The sequence below is a fragment of the Parambassis ranga genome, chromosome 16 (genome assembly GCF_900634625.1).
Source record: "Parambassis ranga chromosome 16, fParRan2.1, whole genome shotgun sequence".
Classification (NCBI taxonomy): Eukaryota; Metazoa; Chordata; class Actinopteri; family Ambassidae; genus Parambassis; species Parambassis ranga.
In genome coordinates this window covers 16156349-16169600 of record NC_041036.1, presented here as the reverse complement: position 1 = coordinate 16169600, position 13252 = coordinate 16156349, and the positions used below count along the sequence as shown (strand labels likewise).

General features: G+C 40.3%; 1 protein-coding gene across 1 annotated transcript; it reads left to right on the top strand.

Moving 5' to 3' along the window:
- The first annotated feature begins 5386 nt into the window (after positions 1–5386).
- Positions 5387–13175, top strand: LOC114448275 (CTP synthase 1-like). Its single transcript, XM_028425127.1, has 18 exons — positions 5387–5521; positions 6373–6553; positions 6696–6866; positions 6986–7086; positions 8255–8371; positions 8592–8675; positions 8832–8912; positions 9071–9222; positions 9315–9447; positions 9645–9733; positions 9996–10090; positions 10861–10923; positions 11053–11096; positions 11189–11285; positions 11370–11425; positions 11524–11620; positions 11808–11952; positions 12254–13175. Exons 2-18 carry the CDS (start codon positions 6388–6390, stop codon positions 12327–12329), a joined length of 1767 nt encoding a protein of 588 aa, XP_028280928.1. The 5' UTR covers positions 5387–5521; positions 6373–6387; the 3' UTR covers positions 12330–13175.
- The last annotated feature ends 77 nt before the right edge of the window (positions 13176–13252 follow it).

Sequence of the window (13252 nt, the reverse complement as noted above, 5' to 3'; positions counted from 1 at the left end):
TGCTAATACCGTATAATATTGACATTTGTAAATTAAAGAAGCAATGCAAATACTAAATGGTATAAAGGGACAGTTCACCCAAATACCCTGGAACCCTGGACTGTTGGGTGAAAGTCCACTACAGGGTTAGAACCACCAACAACCCTCCAATCTCCTTATGAGGACTCCTGTGGTTACCACTTTGGTCCACTAATCAGATGATGTTGGGTCCATTTATACTCTTTTCTGGCCATCCAGCTTGTTTGTGTTGAATAGAAATGAGAATTGTTTGTAGCCAGAACAACTTGATTCAGAAAACTTTATTTGTCCCTGAGGGACAATTTAAGGCACAAGTGAGCAGCTTAATGTGTTTAGTATGTACAAGTTACCATGCCATAAATGTGTATAGATATCCAAAATGTCCATGGACAATGTAAGAGAAAGGCAATCCTGAACTCTGAACTCTTGGTATCATCTGAATTATCAGCCTCTGGTCACACTTTTGCTGCCTGTAAAGGATGCTGTCACAGCTAAAGTGGTGTAAGCAGGCTGAACAGTCCTCAGTGCATGAAGAGGTTGAAATAACTGAATAACTGAGTTAGTGATAAAAGGACTGCTTGTTCAGTCCAGCTTAGCATCTGACTTGAGAATGACATGTGGTCTAGAGGTCCTTATGCACATGGTCACAAGGCATCATTCTTTTTCTTATCTATGGTATGATCTGTTATCAGAGTACTTGGTGTCCAGAGCGATGTGGATGCCACTTCAGTTATTTTTGGATATTATATTAATTTAATATGTAAAATAAGCTCTTTTTTTAATAACCCTGAATATGTTTTTTTAATTAAAACATAGCAGACAGCTGAATTTTCATCACAAAGACAGCAGAAGATTCCCTCACTGTTTGAGCCGGCTTTGACATATTGATCTCGTCACCATTCCGCCATCAAAAAACTCTTAACAGAATACATAATAGCGGTGCCGGTCAAAGGCCACAACCCTGAGTACTCAGGCTTGTTTGCACATTACACACATTATTTATAATGGAATATGTGGCTTGATGAATGAGCTCCCATGATCTCTCTCTCAGTCTTTCTATTGACTAGGCATGTCCTCCTGAAGGGGGGCTCCGCAGAGAAAAAAGAGGAGAGCATGCTTTTCAAATTAATCAATCCTTCTCATTTCCCCCTCTCCTCCCAGGCAGACAGACCTCTCCTGGAGGGGGGTCTGCGGCAGCAGGGAGAGGGGAAAAAAAAACAAAACAAAACATTGTTGTCTGTTTTCATGAAGGTGGCAGAAGCCCAGCCACTCACTGTGCTTTGGCTGAGAGCGAGGGGAGAGAGAAAGGGTGAAGTGAGGGTGAGGAGGAGTTTGGAGTTACACAGAGAATACTGAGAGGAAGAATAAGGGGAAAGGGAAAAGTCAAAGTGAGCAGGAAGAAAAGCAATGGACAGGAGAGAGCACAAGGCCACATGCTAGGAGTTGGGTCATGATAATAGCCGAGGATCATGGGATATGCTGGCTTCCATACGTGCACAAAGGCAGCACACAGATGACAGTGCAGTGGCATACCGGGCACTGGTCCAGAGTCTCATCCCCCTTGGGAAGAGTCTCTCTTTCACTCTATTGGACTGTCTTTCTCTCCCCTTCTCCCTCACAAATCACTCAATTCTCTCCATTCCACTCTCCTCTCATCTCTCTATTGTCATCCTCAGTCCCATGTTATCCAATAAACTCCCTCTCTCTCTCAATGCCTTTCTTCACTGGTGCTCATAATCAAATTAGATTTGCTCCAAGTAGCGAGAGGAAAGACTAACTCTCAGCACAGACAACGCCCTTCAACTGACATTTGTTTTTTCAATAACTTGTGGCCTAGGCAGGGAGGATGGTTGATGTTGCACTCCTGCAGAAGTGTGTGCGCGCACACACACACACACACACACATGTATGCACATAGCATAAACAGGGTATTAAATGGGCTCAAGACAATGACAACAAACAGTCCCAGGGTTTCCCCAGAGGTTTTATGAGCTGAATTTCTTAGAGAGACCATTGTTTGCCTTTGGCCTCCTGTTTACAACCGCACCTGACCTTGTTGTCACATGTGTGCCGCTGTAGCTGTCAGGAATTTTATTGTGTGCATGACTGAAGAACATTTCTGGAACATCTCTAATCCAATATTGAAATTGAAGTGATCATAATTCTTATTGCAACTGAAAAGATTATGTAATTAGTAGATTAATTGTTCATCTAATATTCATTGATCAGGCTGATGGTAGCTTATTAAATGCTATTGAATGCTTTTTAATTGCACTGATGATCGGTCAGAAAATAACAAGGAATTTTACACCATGGACTCTGGGAATGTTTAACTATACATTCATTTAAATTTGAGAGCTGATCCAATTATTAAAACTTAAGAAGGTTTAATTATTTTAGATTTTAAACCTGTTCCTGTTCAGTTAATGAGTTGTTTTTTTTTGTTATGTGATAGTAAATGAATCATTAGTAATGCTTCTGCTTCTTATTTAAATAACCCTAAAACAAACGGTTAACACCCCTGAAAAAAAGGCTTTAATGAATTACAATCACAAAGACATGTCTAGTACCTGGTTAAAGCTGTTGAGTGTGTTTTCACACTGCTGCACTGAACATCATTATCCATGGTTCCCACATGCCTAACCCTATGTCACCGCAGCCACTGTTTATCAGACCACCAAGCACATGAGCAGCCATAATGACACTAATTGCCCAAGAGCTCACTTTTCCTCTGAGCGAGTGGATGTGTAACCTGCTGCATTGTGCCTCAAGAGCCATCTGTGATCCTGTCTTAAATCGATCTTACACATTCCAAAACTACAAGAAGACAAGGACAAGGGGCCGCTCCCATTCATAAATAATGTGTATGGGGTGAGGTGGGGGGTGGGCTACTGTTTCTGTGCGTCTATTTGAGCTGGGAGTTACATCTCTATCTCACTGGAGGTCTGGGACAGAGAAGCTGCCTGTTGACATCTGACCTTAGTGCTATCTTGCTTCCTTGGGCGGAGTGGAAGGGAACATGGCCAACACAAACTTATGTTTGACTTTGGTGGAATGTTTTTATCCTGCTCTTGGCTGTTTGGACAGCTTATTTTGTTTGTACACTGCCACATTACAAGTAATGAATGGGTTTATTTAATAAATATTTTATGTTCAGGAAATATTGGCAAAACAAAATAATTAGTTAAGGCACATTTTTTTATTGAGTTGTCCAATAACACTTCTGCTACAAATAGCTCTGGGAAACATTAGTCAGCTGTTTAATTCTGAAGCAGTGGAAACAGAGAACTTATTTGAATGTTTTCATTAGAATTTAGGAGAACAGATCTAATAACATTTAGAAGGGTTGGAAGATGAATACACTGAATATATTCTTCATTTCCTGACCAACTGAGAAAATATGTGTTTGGAAATTTTTTAGACACATGTTTAAAGGACTAAGTCCACATTTTGGGAAATGAAATTGAGTCTTCAACTCAATAGTTAAAATAATAAAAAGCTTAAAAGATCTAATTTGTTTAGACTATGTACACATAAAAAGGGTTAGAACTTTAAAGTAAAACATTTCCCTCGTTTTTTACACATCACACACAGTTGATAGAGATTTATCACAATAAAAATAAAAACAAAAAATATAAAACTCATATACCAGCCAACATTATAGAGTAATGTCCCAGGAAGGACTTATGGATATTTTCAGTTACTCTGCAAACACAATACATTAACTGTAACATTAGGTGTAATTTGAGTCATACTGTAACAGTGCTTACAAAGTTTTTGTTTTATACTTTAGCTACACCTAATTTCTCTTTATCCTACTTAACATACAATATCCTGCACTATCAATGGGTGTAGCAGTTGCTCTAGCAAGGCGTCTGGACTTGTAGAGTTTTCTTGAACTGGGACTACAAGGGGAGTTTAGACCACCAGGACCAATACAGCCAAACATCTGCCTGTGCTGCCATATTTAAAAAAAAAAGTCTTTTAGTCCTTCTGGCACTCCTGTAGGTTTGTAACTGATCTCCCATCGTTTGTTCCAGTTCAAAGTTGAGCAGTGGTTCAGGGACAGGAAGGAGCTCCAGGCCAGGCAGGACTGTTGTGATTTAGAATCCCCAAGCCTGGAGTGCCATATGACGGTTTTAATGATAGCAAAGTCAAGCAGTTTTGATTAGTTCAGTATTCAGATCAATGCACAAACACGCTCTTTAAGCTTTGTAGACAATCATGGATAAGCCGTCACAGCTGGCGTTGGCCACTGTCAGACATAAGACTACAAGACGTGGCAAAACATGCAAAAAGCTGCCATGAATTCTCTGAGATAAAGGCAACAAACTGTGGGTGTGATTGGTGCACTGACATCCCTATGTGTTTTTCCAAACAGGTTTATTCAAAGAGGTGGAATTGCTCCTGAATAGCCCTGTCTTTCAAAGGTATTTTAAGACTGCACAGAGATGAAGGGAGCACAGTAGCTTTTCATGCAGGAGGTTAATGTGAGTCTGTGCTCACTTGTCAGATGTAATTGAAGGGAACAGCTTATGAAAATGAGGTGGCAGGGATGAGGTCTTTAATTAGATCAAGATCATGGACAGAAATGAATTAGAATCACCACAGTCATTACCCATAGCAAAACTGGAGCAGCACGACAGTGGATACATGAAGGAAAACTTTCATATCACAGCTGCAGTGTTACAGTGTAAATTGGCTTTTAAGGAGACTATTACTCTATGTTGCAGTGCATCACTGACCTAGCCTGAATATATTTGCCTTCACCAGTACTAATCCCTGTTTTAGTACATCTGATGGCTTATTTTCCTCCATAAAGTCGACAAGATCATCATTTGTGAATAATGCTGGCCATGTTAAAAGCTCATTTATCTTGGCCACAGGCTGAATAATAACATGGAACACATGCGCCATCTAGTGGTGAAATAGCCGAGAAACAACATAAGCTGAACAAGATGTTTGAAAACATATAAGATATTTTGACGTCATTATTAGGATGTGTTTTTAATCACTAGAAGCATGTAGTGATGCTTGATAGTGATCTTAACTTTATTATCATTCATGAAAAATATGCAAACTGATTATGCAAAACAAAGAGAGGATAGCATAATTAACTGTTAATAGTTATTATAAATAAGCCTAAAGTCTTTGTTTTAAAACTCAATGATAACAAGAATCATTTAATTAACCTTGACACATGCCAATGTATGACATGTAAAATATAAAAAACTTCGCCCGATGTACAGCCTCTCAGGGACGCTTAACCCTCAGTTCCGCCTCCTCATTGGTGGATTATGTGGGCGCAGTGGGCTGAACGCTCCCTGTGAAGCAGCGATGAGGGCAGAGTTTACCCGACAGCATGAAGCGGAAGGAAACAGGCTGTACCTTCTGAAGTGGCTCAGGCGGGTTCTCCAACACGTGCTTGTTACAGGACAGGACTGTCTGAAAACAGGACAACAACTGTGTCGCTCTTCAACCTCGGTTTCTCTGTAGTCGTTTGGTAAGCTTGTTTTGTAATGTCGCACTGTTGTGGGCTAGAAAGTCAGTTTATATGCAAGCTCGCTGCTAATGTGGTTGTTTGTTTTCGTCTCTTAATCATTCAACACCGCCTCGCTGCCTTTATCGCAGGTGTGTTTAATGTGACACGTTTTGTCTCTGTGTTGTTATTAAAGTCTGGCTCAGCTAACGTTGGGTGATAGACTGATTTGAAAATAGGTCTGAAATAGATAGATCTGAAAGTATCCATTTTAAAGGCTATCCAGATACAATCCTGCTCTAGCTGGATTGACTTTCTCCAGTGTGAACGGGGACTTTAGTTTAGCCAAGCGTGGTCAGACCTCCCTGTGTTCCTACAGCTGTGAACAGTTATACATTTGGCAGACTTGTACATAATTTAGCTTGCATGAGAGCGGAAATAACTCCAACGGCTCAGAGGAGGTTTCTGTTTTACATTATTGTGGCGCGCTGTGTTTTCCCGCCTTTTCATTTGATGCCGATCACCACCGTAGTTCCTGTTATACTAGTTGTAAACATTTTACTCCATTATTGTCACCATGCAATATACTCTCTGTCTTTATACTTACTTTATAACCAAATGCTCCTTTAAGTTTCAACAAGAATATGATCTGTCATCTGTGCAGTGTAATGATAATAATAATAATAGTAATAATAATGCCGCCAATACAGACATGTTTTCACCTATGATTAATACAGAAATGGAACACATGCACATGAGCTCATCATGGCTGCATTAGCTCAGCCCTGCACCTCACATGTGGTTGGGCAGGTTGAGCATGACACATGATCTGAAGTACTCTTGTTGCTGATTTCTTGTTGTGTCCTTGTTCCTAGTCCTTACGTCCCATTATGAAGTACATCCTGGTTACGGGCGGTGTTATATCCGGCATTGGTAAAGGCATCATTGCCAGCAGCGTTGGAACAATCCTCAAGTCTTGCGGCCTTCATGTGACAGCTATCAAAATTGACCCATATATCAATATTGATGCAGGCACCTTTTCTCCATATGAACACGGTGAGTATCATTTACTGCATTCAGCAATGTCTTTTTAATTATGTGAGTGTTCCTCTGTTTATATTTGACAAGATATCCTAATGTTTGCACACAGTACAGTACTGACAGAATGATAAATTGGTACAATGTCTTTGCTTTCCAGGTGAAGTGTTTGTTCTTGATGACGGTGGGGAGGTGGATCTAGATTTGGGGAACTATGAACGTTTCCTGGACATTCGTCTCACCAAAGACAACAACCTCACCACTGGAAAGATCTACCAGTCAGTAATCAATAAGGAGAGGAGGGGAGACTACCTTGGCAAGACTGTACAAGGTTAGGAATGCCAGAAGACAGGATGCAGCTTATATCACACAGTTTGTGTACATTAAAGTAGTCAAATAGCTTTGTGTTACTGAGGTGTGTGTGTGTGTGTGTGTGTGTGTGTTTCTCAGTGGTACCCCACATCACAGATGCCATCCAGGAGTGGGTAATGAAGCAAGCTAAGATTTCTGTTGATGATGATGGTGTGGAGCCTCAAGTTTGTGTTATAGAGGTAAGTAGTTTGCAGCATTTAGGGCTTCATGTTGTTGGCCAAGATAACCTTTGATGTACTTGTGAGTGGTGCCAAGTCATCACAGTTATACTCCCATGGAGAACTAGGCTGTGACTAGGATGTTGTTTTCAACAGTTAAAGAAATGGGAGTGGTTTTTGCCCCGAGCAATCGAACGTATTGGCAGCACTGAGCAAGAGGAGTGAGAGATTACTGAACCTGCACGAATGGTTGTGTCAGTGAAGCACATAATGTTGAAAAACTGAAAAATCAAGGGATATTAAAAATGGATTTGTTGAGGCTGTAAAACTCTTCTCTTTACTAAGCTATTTTTCACACTATTTGTTCAAGGGGGACCATTTCATGTGTAATGTACAGAGACTGTAGGGCATTTTATTACTGCACCTATGAGCTAGCAGCAAAGGAAGTCACAGCAATGAATTGACAGCTGTGGGAAAGGTGAACAAGCAGGGTGGAACATGCACAGAACACTAGCACAACAACATATCGCTATCCCCGTTCACATAGCCCATTCAGTGTGGGACTGTTGTGCCTTTGCAGTGCCTTGCAATTCAGTGTCAAGGTTGCAGAGGTAGAACAGCTGGGAATGTGTGGAACTCACAGCACCGAAAGGACACCACTATTGATAAGTAACACAAGGCGCACATCTGATTGAGCGATGCAAGAAATGTCCTTTGGGAGTACCGTACACAATGAAGCAGTATTACACTGGTTTAGTTCATTTTGTGTAAATGGGCAAAGATTTCATTCAAAGAGTGATTTTTAAGCAGCAATATAGCACAATCTATGTGAGTTTCCGATTTCTGTTTGTCTATAAATAAGGATGGTGGCATAGAGAGGGTCTTCTTAGCAGGATTATTACATTATTACCACTGAAAGGCAATTCTGAGTGTTGGTATCCAGAAAAAAGAAAGCATATCGTACACTTTTAGTTAAAAAAAAATTGTGTTATAATTTATTCGCTTTACAGTTGTAAAGTATTGGACCCTCATAAAACAAGTAAAGCTGTTAATCAGCCTCTAACAGTTCTCTTCATTTGGCATACTTAAAACCAGCTCTGACAACATGCTGTTCTTGCCAAGTCTGTGAACCAACCTGTGTGTTCATGCCTGAAGTTTTGTGGTCTAAGCTGATGTTTTGTGTCAACAGCTAGGAGGCACAGTTGGGGACATTGAGAGCATGCCTTTTATTGAGGCCTTCAGACAGTTTCAATTCAAGGTGAAGAAGGAGAACTTCTGCAACATCCATGTCAGCTTGGTACCACAGGTATGGTTTATTAATGAACATAAATGACAAGTATTCATCACCAGGTTTTATTGGAAAAGTGATTATTTTCCAATAATAATCCACAGTATCATTTCTCATTTTTCATATTAGATTTTTTTTAAACGTTTTCTTTCATTTTTTTTGAGAGTGTAGGGAATTCATCATTTATTTTCCAGATATTTTTGCTTCAGTTATACTTCAGTTTACCCTTTATCCTCAGCCCAACACCACAGGAGAACAGAAAACCAAACCCACCCAGAACAGTGTCCGAGAGCTCAGAGGGCTGGGCTTGTCTCCAGATTTGGTGAGTGATTAAAGCTGGTTATGAGATCTCCCTCCTGCACCACATATACAAACTGGTGATGTAGATAATCAATCTGACACACTATGTCTTCAACCTCACTACCCCGTGTCCTGGTTTTATTTTGTTCATTTGAACTAACATAGGTTTCTTTGTCAGATTATGTGCCGCTGTGCAACGCCCTTAGAAATGTCTGTGAAGGAGAAGATCTCCATGTTTTGCCACGTGGAGCCCACACAGGTGAAGCAGGAGTTCAGTTCAGGTCATCACAGCCTGCAGTGCATGTGCAGTTGTGGCATTGTATTCCTGTGTCTGATAATACAAAAGCATAGCAAGGACAAAACCAGGTGTAATGCTGAGACTACACCGAGACAGTATGTTTTTCTGTCTCTTCCCAGGTGATCTGTGTCCAAGATGTCTCATCAATTTATAGAGTGCCCTTGCTGCTGGAGGAGCAGGGTGTTGTGAACTACTTCCGCACTCGGCTGAACCTACCCATTGAGACGAGGCCTAGAAAAATGCTTACAAAGTGGAAGGAGATGGCTGACAGGTGAGGGAGTTTGCCTTAGCTGTTTTAATGTTGTCATAATGTTCCTTTTTCTACTCTTATGGGAATTGTAAATCATCACCCTCTTTTTTCAGATCTGACCGTCTCTTGGAGCATGTTTCCATAGCCCTGGTGGGGAAATACACAAAGTTGTCAGACTCCTACACGTCTGTGATTAAATCCCTAGAGCACTCGGCCCTAGCCATTAATCACAAACTAGAGGTCAAGGTACAGAGATATCTAACACTTTTGTGTTTAGCATAATGACTTGGCATCGTATTTGACAGTTTATTTTTAGCCGGCTATTACAGAACGCTTGTTGAAGCAGCATAATGCCTCACGTATGCCTGTGTTTACACGGCAGTGCAGCCGTTGGACAATGCTGAGTGATCTCTCTCCAGCTGACATCTTTGGTTGTTTTGCAGTACATAGACTCTGCCGACTTGGAGCCTGCCACTCTGCAAGATGAGCCAGTAAAATATCATGAGGCCTGGCAGAAACTCTGCAGTTCTCAGTGAGTAGACAAAACTGGCATAAAATGCATGCCAGTAGGCTTGGATGCTCTTCAACATTAGTAGCTGTCAGTACTAAGGTTTAAACTCTGCTGTTAGTGTTATTGTTAATGCCACAGGATGGCAGTAAAATGTTACACTGAGAGCATGTATAATGTTTGAATGTTCTGTAGTAAGGTTTGGTTGTCCATGCAAAGGGACGGTCAGCTGGTAGCATTTTTTTCTGCAAGGACTGACGGACTATTTTTTTTGTCCTTTCCACAGTGGGGTGTTGGTACCGGGAGGTTTTGGTGTAAGAGGGACCGAGGGTAAGATGCTGGCTATTAACTGGGCAAGAAAACAGAACAAGCCTTTCCTTGGTAAGTCATGTAGATTTGTTATATCATGATTACTGTGCGCTGTTGTATCATGTGTATCATCAGATTTGTTGCTATCAGCATATCTGATGAGAATTATACATAAACCTTCTGTTTTATGGTATCTAGCCTTGTATTTTTCTACCACCGTAAAGTTAATAACATGTGACTAACTGCAGTGTCTCAAGGTTTTGCTGCCTTGTATCTTGTCACTGTAACTGGGTTAGATTACAATGCATGTAGTTAATTTTTGATAGCTTGGCACAAAATTGAAAGTGATAGCAAAACCTACATTTAGAACAAATACGTAGATACAATGTGTGTGAAAGCATTGTCTAAGCACAGAGCGAAGCATCCACTTAATGGCTGCTCAGGTATATTTTTTCCAAAGTTAATACACATCCACTCCATCATAGATGCCAAAATGTTTTCCACACATGGCTGCATGACACATGAAAAAACATAGTTCTGTAATCAGCTGCTTTGTGTTTCATATTTGTACCTAATTTGGAACCATTTTTCTCCCTTTGACATTAAAGCATTGTTTTGTGCTGATCAAAACAATGCTTAATTGCATCCACTCACAACATTCAGTGTTGTAATAAAGTCCAGGGAGAGCCGAATGTTTGTTGTGGACAATGTATAATCATATGCAAATCTAGTAGTTAGTCATGAAAGTGGTTTGCATTGTACAGATCTTGTTCAGTCTTTATTTAAGACTTTCTACAATAGCTCTGATTATGTAAGAATCCTGCTGTTCTTGTTTTGTGCAGGGGTATGTTTGGGTATGCAGCTGGCAGTGTGTGAGTTCGCCCGTGATGTTCTGGGATGGGAAGGTGAGTTATTGTGCAGACACAATGTGTCTGAGACACATTAATTTCTTATGGTTTCTACTTGATGATGATGGGGGAAGCTTAGACCTGCAGGTGAATGGAGATTATTTCACTTCCACTTATCTTTCTCAGATGCCAACTCCACTGAATTTGATCCAGAATCCAAACACCCTGTGGTAGGTTGTTTTGTGTTTGTTTGTTTTTCCCACCCTGCTTATATAACAATACATCAGCAGAATGGTTTAAACACCATGTTTGATCTCGGCAGGTGATTGACATGCCAGAGCACAACCCGGGGCAGATGGGAGGAACAATGAGGCTGGGAAGGAGACGCACCATTTTCAAATCAAGCACCAGTGTTCTTAGTGCGTATCGTCCCGAAACAAATGCTCGATTTATTCTTCTTCCAAACTATTGTGTTTTTGGTAACTGATCAGTCATTGTTGCAGGGAAACTGTATGGAAACATGGAATATATTGAAGAGCGACACAGGCACAGATTTGAGGTAGAGACTAAACCAAGTATTAGAGTATTACAGTATTCTCCTCTGCTAAAAACTGTTGTGGATTATTCATGTCATTGTTAAATGCCATTTCATTTTAGGTCAATCCAGAGCTGAAGCACCACTTTGAGAAAAAGGGCCTGCAGTTTGTTGGTCAGGATATAGAAGGAGAGAGAATGGAGATCATAGAATTGGAAGGTGAGTGGAAAGCTGGATACTTGAGCAGTTTCTCTTCGTATCATTATTATTATTAGCATTAGCATTGATATTAATAATAATAGTAAATATTTCTCAGATGTGTTATAGCAACATGTATCCTGGCAAATGAAGTCTGCTGTAGTGAAAGTCAAAGTGTTTGTACTGATCTGCCCTTTTTTTGTTTCAGACCATTGTTACTTTGTTGGAGTGCAGTACCATCCCGAGTTCACCTCCAGACCCATCAAACCTTCTCCTCCATACTTTGGTCTCCTGCTGGCTGCTGCAGGAAAACTCCAGGGCTACCTGACCAAGGGCTGTCGCCTTTCTCCACGGTAAAACTTACAACAATGAGCTGCCATCCAAAAGTTAAAAAGCAAACAAGGATAAATTCAGTTTGAAAAGAAGTCTGGAAATTTCCAATTGTGATTATGTAAAATGATTTTGTCTGTAGTTCTGCATTCAGTAATGTTTAGTATCTTCTATCTATCCAAATCTGCTCATTATGTCAAATTAACTTCTTCTGGTTGATGAAGTTGCGATATTTGCTATAATGACCAGCTACAATTAACCTTTACAGAGAATTCTACTCATAAGTATTACAGTTGCTCATTTCCATGTCTGCATTCCTTTCAGGGACACTTACAGCGACCGCAGTGGCAGCAGCTCTCCTGACGTGGACATCTCTGAGCTTAAGTTCCCCTCTTTTTAGATCCTGGTCAGACAGACCAAATAACGGACGCTACAAAGGCAGAAAATGTATGGAACTGTTTTTATACCGGTCGGTACAAAATGTAAATTTTTACTCTGAGTATAATTTTGATTTTGTCAAGGGTGGGTCATGGGTAAGTGGGAAAACATCAGCCTGACATTATACACTAGGCAGTTTCAAAATGGGAAAAGATTTGCAGGACTCATGGCAACTGTGACACAAGGGGGCAAGGCGAGAGTCAGACTTCTGTGGCATTCCCTACATGAAACAATGATAGGAAACATGTCATACAGATGTTAGTGACTCTTGTTATCCACAATTTGCCTTGTTGTCATAGCAATGGGACATATTATTATTATCTCTGAAATACTGTTTTGTCTTGCGTATCATCTTTTAGCTTCATTATTATTTTTTTCTTAAGATTCTTAAGATAAAACTGCACATGCAAAGATTCTCGCTGGAGAATGGGTTTTAATGTCTGCATAAAAATGGCAATATGCAGATCGGTGCACTTTGGAGTGTTACAAATTTGTTTTTATTTGTCACTGGTTCTGGTAAAACAGTTTTGTTTAACCAGAGCAACAGTAGATTGAACATAATGTGTGTTTGACTCCATATCTTACCCAGAACTTCCTTTAATGAACTCTGCTGATGCGCATGTTATCTGACACTCCAGCCATTTGCAAGCGACCTTAGAGTCAGCAGTAGTAGAGTATTAGCTGTCCTTGTTTTTCTGTTGCCGAACCAAATGTATGAAAATGCCATATTTTTATATTTATAATGTTTGCATGCATGCTTCAGTGTGTGGGTGTATTTTGAATAAATACATTTAAATTTGTCATGAAATAAATTATCTCTACTTGTAGAATACCTTTGGAGCACAAGTTCCACCCAGAGGCAGTAGTAATAACTACATATACAAA

Coding starts and splice junctions, on each gene's coding strand:
- LOC114448275 (XM_028425127.1), top strand. CDS start 6,388: ATGAAGTACATCCTGGTTACGGGCGGTGTTATATCCGGCATTGGTAAA. Junction 8,372..8,591: donor ATGTCAGCTTGGTACCACAG/GTATGGTTTATT, acceptor CTTTATCCTCAG/CCCAACACCACAGGAGAACA. Junction 11,097..11,188: donor CAGAATCCAAACACCCTGTG/GTAGGTTGTTTT, acceptor TGATCTCGGCAG/GTGATTGACATGCCAGAGCA.